This window comes from Bombyx mandarina, chromosome 04 (genome assembly GCF_030267445.1).
Source record: "Bombyx mandarina strain Sakado chromosome 04, ASM3026744v2".
In the NCBI taxonomy this organism is placed as follows: Eukaryota; Metazoa; Arthropoda; class Insecta; order Lepidoptera; family Bombycidae; genus Bombyx; species Bombyx mandarina.
The window spans coordinates 4,824,626-4,838,434 of NC_143211.1; the positions used below are offsets into that span (position 1 = coordinate 4,824,626).

At 39.7% G+C, this 13,809-nt stretch overlaps 1 protein-coding gene across 1 annotated transcript; it reads left to right on the forward strand.

Annotated features, from left to right (window-relative positions):
- Window positions 1-278: 278 nt before the first annotated feature.
- On the forward strand, window positions 279-2,640 carry SoxN (SRY-box transcription factor soxNeuro). The gene has a single exon (XM_028183758.2). It carries the CDS (start codon window positions 839-841, stop codon window positions 1,946-1,948), a length of 1,110 nt encoding a protein of 369 aa, XP_028039559.1. The 5' UTR covers window positions 279-838; the 3' UTR covers window positions 1,949-2,640.
- Window positions 2,641-13,809: the final 11,169 nt, after the last annotated feature.

Consider the following 13,809-nt stretch of genomic DNA (forward strand, 5'->3'; position numbering starts at 1 on the left):
AACTGGCTCAAAACATACATAAATAAAAAAGGGATTTTAAAGTTTTTTTTATGAAATAGGTGTTGAAATTCCTTGAACCGTATTTAGCGTGCCCTTGACCACAAGCATAATTCAAGTGAAAAGATATTCCTATTATCTATAGTGTAAGCGGTCTTTGTAGTGAAAAGGATACCTATTCACATTGTCACAAGGGCCTTGAACTTACAGCCGCCGCAGCTGAACAAATTCAAACAACCGAGCGAACGTGTAAGTATGTAATACAAATGTATTCTTTGACGAATTACTAGATGCTTTGTGAACAAGACGCTTGACAATGAACCTAAGTAGGACTCGCGCGAATGTTCTTTTTTTTATTAACTCTCAACCTAATCTTGGATTTTAGAGTATTTGTAGATATTCAAATTAAAGTCTGCGTAGCCGTTGCTTTATTAAACGTAAAGTGATGTGTCTAGGAGGTGCAGCCTCCGACGGCAAACAAATTTGAGATTAGCATGAGGCGGCGGCGACGAGGCGTACGCTCAACTCGCTCGCCACGCGATTAAAAATGCAGGCCGCGGCGGGTGGGAGAGTGCGGGCGGGGCGGGGCCGTTCTTCTCGCTCCCATTGGCGCACCGCAGCACGGGCGGGCCCCCGGGGGAGAGTGCGGGGTACAGGTCGCCGTCACCGCCGCCCGGCCCGAGTCTCTCCTCACAACGCACGTAGCCTCCGCGCTCTACGGTCCTGTGTAACGTAACAATCACACGCGCGCCGCCGCGAGTCCATGTGACCGACCGATAGTTTTTCGTTGTGCACTGTGAACGAAGGAATCGGCAAGCTGTACGCGCCGCAGGAAGACGACATGCTGACGATGGAGACGGATCTCAAAGGCGGCAGCCTTCACGCAACGGTGCCGCCGCACCATGCACTCCAGCACGGCTATGGGTCGCTGGGTGCGCTCGGCGGCATGATGGCTCTGCCACAGCAGCAGCCCCTCGGACAACATCAGCCACTACAGCACCAGCATCACCAGCAACTGACTCAGCATCACGCGCCGCCTCAGCAACAACACCATCAAACACCTAACAACAATAACAATAACACTAGCAAAAATTCCAATGCCGAACGTGTTAAACGTCCGATGAACGCATTCATGGTGTGGTCGCGCGGGCAACGCAGGAAAATGGCTTCGGATAATCCGAAAATGCACAATTCTGAAATATCTAAAAGGCTCGGTGCTCAATGGAAAGACCTTTCTGAGTCAGAGAAGCGACCGTTCATTGATGAAGCGAAAAGACTTCGCGCCGTTCACATGAAAGAACATCCTGACTACAAATACAGGCCTAGGAGGAAGACGAAGACCCTGGCTAAAAAACAAGAAAAATACCCACTCGGTGGAGGCGGATTATTGGGAGCCACCGAGGCACAGAGGTCAGCCGCGCCAACGGCACAACAACCCCGCGACGTTTATCAAATGACACCAAACGGTTACATGCCCAACGGATATATGATGCACGACCCCAGTGCGTATCAACAACAAGCATATGGATATCCTCGCTACGATGTATCACAGATGCAACAGGGAGGCTACGGCGGAGGCTACTATGGCGGCGGCGGGCAAGGGTCGCCATATCTCCCTCAACCGCCATCACCTTCGGCATACGCGCTGGGTCCGGGATCGCCGGGCGGGTATGCATTGCCGCCGTCGTGCGCGTCACACTCTCCCAGCGGGTCGTCGGCCAAGTCGGAACCGGTGTCTCCGGGTCCGCCAGGAATGAAGCGCGAGTTTATTAGCCACGAGCCACCGGCGCAGCTCAAACGCGAGTTCCCGCCGCACCCTCAGAGCCACGAGCAGATGACAATGAAACGCGAGTACGGACAACAGGACTTGAGCCACATCATCAACATGTACCATGTGCCTGATGAGCAGCGGTACGCCGCCGTCGGGGAGCGCACGATGCCGCTCATCTGAGAATCGCCGTTCGCGTGCGACATAGACATCCCGCCGCTCTGAGCCGGCCGTGTCGCCGCGTCCCTCGCCTCCAGTGACTTTGTTCCGGATCGGTTTATGTGTTAGAACAGTGACCGTTACCTCCCGGCCGTACATACTACTGGGTATGTCTGTTTGTTTGTTTTGTAAAATACCGAGGCGGTTAGTGTTGCTCGAACTGTGTTGACTTAGTGCGTCGTCGGTTCGCCGCCGACGGCTCCACTTCAATTCAATGTTGTTGATGAATTATCTTGTATTATATTACGATTATTGTATTTTTTCATGGTTTTAAGTTAAAATGTTTTAAGTTGTGCCGTGCGGATGTAAGAAAGGGTCGGTGTGATGTCAGCGCGAGAGAGGACGTAGTGTCTGGGGTAATTCGAATACCAAAAAAATTTTTGAACAATTTGTAAATATAGTGTAAAAGCTAGAACTGAGGTCGGAGTTAGTCGATAAAGTAGGTAGATGTAAGTCGTGCCACGACGCCACACTCCACGCCCGTCGTGCGTTGTACAAAATATTTGTTATAATAAAAACGAAAGTTAATAATATTCCTGGAAAGACTAAAAAATATTGTAATACGAAAATGTACAGTGAGTGTTATTTAGTCAGTGGACACAAAAGTATATTGAGGAAAAGATGACGTTATCAATAAACGACGAGTTAAAATTGTATTTGATGTTTGCTTTGTTCTGCACTCCCCACGGACCTGCCCATACAAATTTTGAAATACCAAGAATTTACGTTCCGCTGGTAAGACAAAAGCTGAGCTGCGTGAGCTTTAAAAAGTGATAACACTACATCGTGATTTATTTGAACAAAGAGAAGCTTATTTACAAATTATGAACACAAAAGTATAGAATACAATGGATTTAATAACTCAACATTCTTCTATGAATGTGCGCATACAAAAGAGTTCAACGCAAACACACTTTTAAAAATAATTTAATAGACAATACTTAAATCTTGTTTAACACAAAAAACTAACCCACAAAATGAAATATCAATAAAATGTTATTTTAATGAATTATAGGACTTACTCTTGACATATAATTACGGGTAATATTTTATCCGATAATTTTAAATACATTTTACGATCATAATATTCAAACAATTCTATTATAAGAATTTGCATAAGAATAAATTTCAAATGATTGCATAAACTTATTATGTTTTATGTGAATCTGTATTGTTGACATGTTCAAAAATACTGAAAACCAATATTAAGAAAATGTTATTGTCACAAAGAGGGTCTACAAATATTTTTTTAAAAGTCGTCCTATACTTTAACTACTGGCTAAAAAAAAACACACAGTCTGCATGATAGTGAGGGGCTTGCGATCTTCAATTACACCAGCGGTGGTCAAATGCCTTGAAGCTGATTAGAAGAATGAAAATAATCTTTATTTCTGCACATAGATCGTCATTTATCTTCTGTCTAAATAATGTTACTCTTAAATAGTAATAAAATAACAAAAAGAAAACGGACTTAAACAAGATAAAATGAAACTAGCATCCATGTGGTCAAATTTAATTAAATATTCATTTTTAAGAATCACTCAGAAACTATTTACTGGTCGAATCTGAATAAAATTTAAATGAGACAATATGACAAGTACCAGTTTTAAAATATAAAAAAAAATATCGAAATCTATTCACCTAGAAATCGCTTCTGAGATAATAAAAAAAATACATAAAAAAATGCAGTCGACGTGATAAGATCTACCTTTTTTAAAGTCGGTTAATACTCAACCGATTGTGGTGCAACTTAGTATAACTGTTACCACTCCAGGTAATGTGGTGTTGTACTACCAACGTACAATAGATATCACGCGAATAGTCTCAAGATACTTATCATTTTCAAACAAATCGCGTTGGTCAAAGCGAACTGGACTGACTTTACTAGCATATTTCAAGAAATTCATCTGACCTTGTTATAATATTGCAGTCTCGGGTAGCTACAGATATCGACGCTGCGCACAATTTTACTTCTGTTACAGCTTTACCACGATGCTCTGTATCAAGCAACCCTACCTACATAGGAATCACAAATAAATAAACATTGGGCATTTTTCGGCTCTGAGCTTATACTTTCTCTTGCGTTATGGACGCAGCAGCATACACACAAGAACTTAATTTGTTCGGTCTATGAATATTAAAGCATTGATTACGACCGGGTATGAAACCCTGGCCTCCTCATATAGTAATTAAAATCACTAAAGAATCATCAAATGATCCAAACGGATAAACTTGGGATTGGCAGATTAGTATAAAAGCTATTGAGACGATTTTTTTTTATTATTGCTTAGGTCGATTGACGAGCTCACGGACAACCTAATGCTAAGTGGTCACCAGAGTTCATAGAGATCTACAAAGTAAATGCCGCCACCTACCTTGAGATATTAGTTCTAAGGTCTCAGTTTTTGCACTACAACGGCTACCCCACCTTTCGAATTGTTTTTTCTTTATTGTATTAATGGATAAGGGATCTCTCATCCCACCTACTGTTAAGTGGAGGCTAGAGTGACCATATCACAACTTGAATACCGTCAAGTAACTTGAGACATGAGGTTTTAATTTCTATGGCCTTGTTGATGAATTAGAGAACGGAAAGGTACTTAAATATATTCTTCTTCTTTTTCTTCTTCTTTAGAAGATTATCTTTAGATTACCAGATAAGCTGACAGCCCGTCTGGTCATCAGCGTGCATCGAGAACAATAGAAATAAGAAACAATGTCACCTAATAACAAACATGAGATTGAAGAATAAATTGCATCTGGCCTTTATTTTTTTTATTGCTTAGATGGGTGGACGAGCTCATAACGCACCTGGTGTTAAGTGGTTACTGGAGCCCATAGACATCTACAACGTAAATGCGCCATCCACCTTGAGATATAGTTCTAAGGTAAATTAGAACAAATGATTTCTTTACTACAGAGACAGTTATGCAGGCTCAAAATTCTTCTTGTGTTATATAGATCTATGTACAGGGTGGGCCAGAAAGATTTGCGAATTAAAAAAAATATAATAAATAAAAGAAATATATATACAATACACATCTTTATTTCAATTGAAATCGATATCTGGGAAATTTATTTCTTATGAACTACATCATTCAGGTGTGCATCATCACGCTGCAAACATTCCTCGAATCTGAACTTCAATTTGGTGAGAGCTCGCTGACACGTTGCGCAAGGAATAGCTGCCATTTCTTCTCGAATATTTATCTTCAACTGGTTAATCATGGCTGGCATAAAAAAATATATATTTTACAATTTATATTAAAAAAAATTAAAAAGCTAATGTAACTTTACGAAAGTTTACGTCACAAGCAATTTGTATAAAACAAAGATTTATATAATAATCGTCAAGGTGTATTTTTTGGTACTATTAATTATATAGTACATGATGCAAAAATTGAAATGATGTGTAGGTGTATGCCTATTTATATGCAGATCGCTACCAAACTCTATACTCTATAGGATCATATACTAGGCTAATCTGAAGACTCCTCAAAAGATGATGGAAATCAGAAATATACATACATCGATTTTTATAAATTGTATTATAGTATACAGGGCTCTGTACGCCCATATAAAAATATTCTACCTGCTTCTAGGTACGTCAGTATCCATTTTCTAGGTGGATCATCCGCGTCGTGATATCTAGGAGTCTGTGTCCATCAATCTACAATATTTGAAACTCGGAGACTAAAAAACTGAGACTTAGAATTCATATCACAATATGAGTCGCAGTTCTTGATGGCTGGTGACATTTACATTGTTGATGACTATGGGCTCTAGTAACCACTTAACACCAGCAGCGGCGTGAGCTCGTCCACTCTAAAAATAGCAGACACATCACTCGATATGATATAATTTAACCGAATTAGAGCAACACTAAAGCTCAAAACTTAGAATGCCTTTGTTAGCTAGACAATTTTCCTTTACTATTACAAGTTTTATTCAAAGAATACACAACTTAGATCAGTTTATCTTGCTAAGCAATGAGTGTCAATGACCTCTAATGAAAAAGTGGTTTTATATTTCTATATTGTCAATATCAGATGAGCTATTTAAACACAATCGCCGACAAAGAAATAAAATAAAGCAACATTTTCAATAAAAATCTAAGAATAAACCCGTGTTCACAGACGCATAGGTGTATTTTAATCCTTTTTATTCTGAAAAACGTAGCCTATAGAAGTTGAAAATTTGAATATGTTCTTTGGCGTTACTTGTCTAAGTCACATTACCAATGTTTATGTCAAAATCATCAAAGCTTTACGAGTAGTGACACGTTTCAATCAATTACAGTAAACACGTAAGGGGCGATGGAGAATTTAATCAAATCCCTCCCGACTGAGCTGAGCTGAGCTGAGCTGATAGAATTCGGGCAGTTTTTCCTCCCTTGGGATTGCGTGAACTTAATTCGGTGACGCCCCAGTATTTAGGTGGGACTCATTTAAACACTATTTTCACTTACGCGAGGCGAGGGTTGAGGTGCGGAGTTACGAGACTCGGCTTTTTAATTACACGCCTTAAATGTAGTAAAAATGATTGTAGTTTGAATTAAAGCTGTTTTCAAAAAAACTGTTGTCTCTGTAGATAGACGACCATGCGGCCTACCTGATGGTGAGTGGTTACCATCGCTCATGGACTTTAGGAATGCCAGGGGCAGAGGCAAGCCGCCACCTAATTTTCACGTAAGTAATTCTATTTCAAATAAAATTAATAAAATAGTATTTTCTTCAAATCAAATCAAATCAAATCAAACTTAAACCGTAAAAGCAATTTAAATTTTTATATATAATTGTCCTAAACTAGATGTTTATCGGCGATAAGGCATACTTTAACCCACAGACACAACCCACTGAGTTTTTCGCCGGATCTTCTCAGTGGGTCGCGTTTCCCATCCGGTGCTAGATTCTGCGAAGAACTGCTCTTGCTAGGGTCAGTGTTAGCAACACTCCGGTTTGAGTCCCGTGACCTATACGCTAGGGTAACGCTAATATAGCCTCTCAAAACTATCAGCATAAATAGGAAAAAAGAAAAATTATCATACTGGTTATTTCTGGTAAGAAGCGAATCCACGAGAGGGAGGTAATCCAAATGTGGCTTCGTGAATCCAGTTGATGGCGTAACAGATTTTATGCTTGCCGTTTGACTCCGATAGCCGCTAAACACCAGATGACCCGTCAACGCCTTTAGAAAATATGATTTATTTTTTATTGCTTAGATGGGTGGACGAGCTCACGGCGCACCTGGTGTTAAGTCATCTACAACGTAAATGCGACATCCACCGTGAGATACAAGTTCTAAGGTCTCAGTATAGTTACAACGGCTGCCCCACTGAAATGGGCGGGGTGGTGGTACCTACCCGCGCGGACTCACAAGAGGTCCTACCGCCAGTAAAAAAGAAGAATCTACAAGAAGGGACTTCGAAGGTCAAAGATGTTTGATGCCGTCGAACCACTTAACGCCAGCTCGTTCTCTTTTACGCATTAATCTATAAGATTTGAAACTCGGCATGGACGCAAGTTGTTCATAACAAGAGAGCCATACGATTGTTCATAAGAAACAAACCTAATAATATAACAAGCAAGTAATTTTATGTTCATAAGCATTACATTGACGTCTGCTTCAGCTCGCGCAGTCGGTTACGTGCTGACTCTTAAATTCAACTAAAATTAGTTGTTCCGAAGAATCAGGAAGCTAAAGTTTATTTTTGTTATAAAAATCCTAACTTTCATGACGAGGCCAACAATGAAACGCACAATCTAAAATTACATTATTTTTAACTTTTCAAACAAAATTAGCACTTGTTCGTGCAATTTCATCATTCTTTGTTGTTTGTTTTTGAACATGAATGTACCATAATAATATTTACTTCGTTAACAAAAAAAATAAAACAAATGTATTGTATATAGCATTATGTTAATTATAGTATTACTCGTGGAAGATTGTATTCTCAGTCCACACGGGTAGGTTCTTTTTTATTTATTTTTATTGCTTACATGGTGGACGAGCTCACAGCCCACCTGGTGTTAAGTGGTTACTGGAACCCATAGATATCTACAACGTAAATGTGCACCCCACCTTGAGAAATAAGTTCTAAGGGTCGCAGTATAGTTACAACGACTGCCCCTTCAAACCGAAACGCATTACTGCTTTAGAGTAGAAAAAGGCAGGTTAGTGGTACCTACCCGTGCGGACTCACAAAAGGTCCTACCACCACTAAAAAGTACCACGATTCTGCCTATTTCTGCCGCGAATCATTTAACTATGCAATTTAGTTTGACGTGTGAGACAACCCTTATCCATTAAAGTTGAGACTTCGACCTCAGGTCTCAAGACTCAAGCATTCTAATTCTTTAGTATATGTACTCCGGTAAGTACTCAACACAAAGCATGCAGTCAATTCGCTCGCCCTACTCTGTGTTCTAGAGGAAGACTAGCGTTTTTACTTCCTCGGCCACTATATACAATAATAAATTCATTCAGAGAAGAATAATAGGTACCTGATCCAGATGAGTTGACAATCTTACCACCTATCGCTTGGTTTTCAAACTCACTGCCATCAAAATGCAACGCGTAACTACTTCGCGGCTAAAGCGGGGAAGGTCATTGGTACCTATAAGGTAAGGTAAGGCTCATAAGGTATTAACGAACAATGATTATGGTAAACAAACATTAACTGCTCAATAAGACATCGATTTAGTTATAAAGAAAATTTTATTAAGTTGACAACAAAAAATTATGAATTCCGGATGTAAAAACGTACTGACGTTTCGCACCCCACCGTTCCGCGGCGTGACCGGGGAACCGAACCCGGCACAGAGGGTGGGCAATCACAGCGTTCCCACGAGGCCGACCATTGTTTTGTCTCACGGTCATTGCGATGATTGCTGGAATATTTACCGCTTTCTAATCATATGCTCTGACGTATCCCGAAAGGTCAAGGACCGAACATCTGTTGGTATACGATATGAAATGTGATACTTGCCTTCATACGTAACATTAATCTAGATTATTGATTATTTAAGGAATTATAGTTATTTCCTTCGGTTTTCGCGAATCACAGATAATTAACTAGAACTAGCTTTACTAATCGTCGTTTTTGTAGTCGTCGTGGCCTAATGGATAAGACGTCTGGTGCATAAATGTTGAGGCGATGCACCGATGTTCGAATCTCAGGCGGGTACCAATTTTTCTAATGAAATACTTACTCAACAATTGTTCACGATTGACTTCCACGGTGAAGGAATAACATCGTGTAATAAAAATTAAACCCGCAAAATTATAATTTGCGTAATTACTGGTGGTAGGACCTCTTGTGAGTCCGCACGGGTAGGTACCACCACCCTGCCTATTTCTGCCGTGAAGCAGTAATGCGTTTCGGTTTGAAGGGTGGGGCAGCCGTTGTAACTATACTTGAGACCTTAGAACTTATATCTCAAGGTGGGTGGCGCATTTACGTTGTAGATGTCTATGGGCTCCAGTAACCACTTAACATCAGGAGGGCTGTGAGCTCGTCGACTCATCTAAGGAATAAAAAAAAATAAAAAAAATCGAGTTAAGAACAATATTCGCATATCGACTTATAACTCCTTAGTCGTCCGTGGACCATGGACACTTTAGATTATTTAATGACAATAAAAAAATGCGAGAATAAATCTTAAAAGTAATTTTAAGCAATTGTAATTTATTTTTACAAGTTTCCTATACGTGTATTTTTTTTTGTGATTTACCAGATATTAGATAAGTACCTAATCGAATTTCAAAATTTAATCTAAGCATTATCCTGAAACTATACATTGGATGAACTTATCAATAAATCATAAAGCATTTATTTGATCGCTATTTTTATTTGTTCGTATTCTTATTACCTGTATGAGTGAACGAGCTCACGACCCACTTGGTGTGAAGTGGCTATTAGTGACCTATTAGCGTCTGTCCAGCCCTTCAAACGGGAACGCGTGTTGCTTGCGAAAGAATATCGGCACATACCCCAGTGGTTTTTACAATACGCCGTAACAACAGTTAATACAAGTTAGCGATGGCAGTATGGCAATACCCACATTCTTAATTTGAAAAAAAAAACCGGAATAACCAACAAAATCAAAGGTTTATTTCTGTCACTGCGCTAACAGAGATGCATCGATAATATGAGTGCTTTTTTTATTATCATTAAAAAATGAGTTTAAATTTGTGTATACTAAACGGCAATTTTGTAGGTACATTATTTATTATAAGAGTGAACCCGCTTCGGACTACACAACAACTTTAATCTGTTAATAAGGTATACGACAAAGAGAAGAAACAACGAAGTCGTCGTGGCCTAAAGGATAAAGACGTCCGGTGCATTCGTATGTAGCGATGTACCGGTGTTCGAATCCCGCAGGCGGGTACCAATTTTTTTAATGAAATACGTACTCAACAAATGTTCACGATTGACTTCCATGGTGAAGGAATAAGATGGTGTAATAAAAATCAAACCCTCAAAATTATAATTTGCGTAATTACTGGTGGTAGAACCTCTTGTGAGTCCGCGCGGGTAGGTACCACCACCCTGCCTATTTCTGCCGAGAAGCAGTAATGCGTTTCGGTTTGAAGGGCGGGGCAACCGTTGTAACTACACCGAGACCTTAGAACTGATATCTCAAGGTGGGTGGCGTATTTACGTCGTGGATGTGTATGGGCTACAGTAACCACTTAACACCAGGTGGGCTGTGAGCTCGTCCGCCCATCTAAGCAATTAAAAAAAAATTGCATAATTGCAAACCACTTACCTCCGAATCTACTGTATCATATAACAAATTATTGTTAACAACAAATATCGGATCTCGTAGCCGAGCAACCCTGGCTGACGTCACAGCTGCCTACTGCATCCGCCGACAGATTTCGGCCCCAAAATTTTTTTTCCGCCATCCCTGGGAAATCCCAAATCGAAAACGCTGTAAACATCCGAACTAAACTTGTCACGTAATTCGTTCGTCAAACAGCGTCGTCGTGTTTGTTTGTCCTTAGGATTGACACCGCACCGCCCCCTGCGGCGGTCCCTTTTGTTTTTATGTTGTACGCTGTCAATATTTAGTCTCATTTGTCGTTAAGTGGTTTTAAATGGCGACGATCCGACGCAAAAGTGGGTGTGCGACGTGTGCGATCTATGCAAACATGGACGCTCTGGTAAATGCGTGGAGGACGCGGCCCGCACGGAAACACCCGTGACTGGTATTTAAATAAAATTATATATAATATACTTTATGAAAAAAATATAATCTAGTATTTATTTTTTTATTGCTTAGATGGGTGGACGAGCTCACAGCCCACCTGATGTTAAGTAGTTACTGGAGCCCATAGACATCTGCACCGTAAATGCGCCACCCACCTTGAGATATAAGTTCTAAGGTCTCAAGTATAGTTACAACGGCTGCCCCACCCTTCAAACCGAAACGCATTACTGCTTCACGGCAGAAAAAGGCAGGGTGGTGGTACCTACCCGCGCGGACTCACAAGACGTCCTACTACCAGTAAAGTACATAATATTTTCGGAGTAGTTCGGATTTCGCGAGTCGCGGACCTAATTAAGACAATTTTTACAGTTTATTATTTCTAATTCATTATCTCCGACGTTTAGAATACTTTACAGTTTTCGTGGACATGAACGACTTAAGGAAAGACAATCCTTTAACGAAATGTTAGCAATGGTACTTCTGGTCCGATCGAACATTGATTAGATCGATTTAGGGAGAATACTCAGAAATAAGTCAGGGTCACTAAAATGGTATCAATATTACCGTTGTCGTAGACCACCTATGTGCGTGTCATCACCCATCATTATGTAGATTACAGACCCTTACTAGATTTTCTTTCAACAACTCAAGCGACGTTTACGACCAGAGATTCTGACATGATAAGTCGATTCCGCAATTAATTATAAGACATCAGATTTGCCAATACTCCCTTGCCTACTAATTTTCTACTAATATTGTGCATCCAATTTTTGGTATAACCTAGTATGTTCTTATAATAGAGCTCAAAGTTCGGCCTCACGTCTTCGGAATATATAGCTAGTATCTGCTCTCACTACGAAGGTCGCGTGCTCTTCACGCACTCTTGAAACATCTTAGTTAATAAAAAAATGCGTTTGTAGTTGTCAAGTGAAGTTAATATTAATTTTGAAAAATTTGCTGATGGGCCATTCAAATAACTGCTAACATGAACGGTGCTGTTATTGGTGTATTAAATTTTTTTTTTCAAATTTCTTAACTCGCTTTGACAATTGAGTAAAAGGTTTAACTCTGACGCGTGGTCATTCGCGACTGTCTGGATGTTTACGATGCGCTTCGAAAACGAACTTTTGTACGACTGTTGGAAGCGTCGGATCTTTCATCCTCTCCTAACGCTTGTATTAGAAAGAGATGGAGAAACTGAAATACGCGTATGGGCTTAAATGTAAATACCATCGCGTCATCTTTAGCAAGCTGATAGTGCACATACTTACCTAAATAAATTTTAGAACATTTACAGATAGCATTGAATATTCCTGACCACACTTCAAGATTAGAACATGTCACGTGATTTTCTACCGCGTTCAATGTGGAATAATTAAATTAATGATGTTGAATCCCTCGTTGGGGAATTCCCCCTATGTGGGATTTTTGGAATTCCCCCAAAGTTTCGATTGTATTATATTTATTATACTTCTGAACCTATCTATACTATAGGTCTTGTCTAATTTCTGGTTTCCTTCATCGCAGCTAAAGAAGCTATGAGTAAACCTAAGACCTAAAAGTTTTAGTTATGACGAAGAGGATCTGGTATACCTACCATTTTTGGTAAAAGATAGGAAAAAAAGCGATAATACTATGAGAATCTAGCCAGCAGTGTCGGAGTAGTTGCCGACTAGATCTTGTGCACCGAAAGTATCAATATAATTTATATTCATTTATTAAATTCATACACTTCTATGGCAGTTTTACTACAAGTACAAATGCACATAAAACACCTATGTACGTGTCCAACTTCGAATCTATTCGTAGGAAAAAAAAATCTCTACGATACAGACGTATGTCTAAACAGACTACCTACCACGTTTTCAAAACAAGAACTATTAAGTACAAATCTGCATTTCTGTGCATTTTTCTGCACTGTCACTTGAATTTTTAAGTAACTTTACTGTATCTTATTCATGGAGTAGTTTAAAATTAGTTACAAAATTGCACAAGAGAAAGAGTTCCGATCTCATGTCCCACAGTGAACAGTAGCAATCACGTTATGATGACCATGAACTCCGATATCCACCAAACTAAGCTAAACCACAGACCGAGAACGCTTTCACCCCTTAAATTAAATTCCAAATTGTACTCTTGAAAATAAATATTTATCTACGATACACAAAAAAATATAAACATTTTGGATCTATTTTATCAGGGCAGAGAGTATTTATTTTTCATTTGATATATACGAATATAATTTTCATTATGTTTATCTAGCATAGACACATTATTTAGTCTAGCGTTTGGATTGACATTATATTTCTCGCAGCATACTAATATTTTCGTTAGCGTCGTTGCGAGCCTATTATCACCCTCGTCGTCTAAAAAAACACAATCAGCCTTGGTCAAGCTTGGAACTAAGTGCCGCATCGATTCAAACAAAAAAATAAGTGGAATTTTAACCTTAGTTTAGTGCGCGTGGCCTTCTCGGAATCTTTACTTGCCGTAACGGTACTCATTCCGCGTCTCCCTCAGGTAGACAGTAGACTGCAATTCTCGATAGTTTCGCTCAAGAGAAAAGCTAATTTCGTTTTTACTTTCAAATTTTAATGAAAATAAATA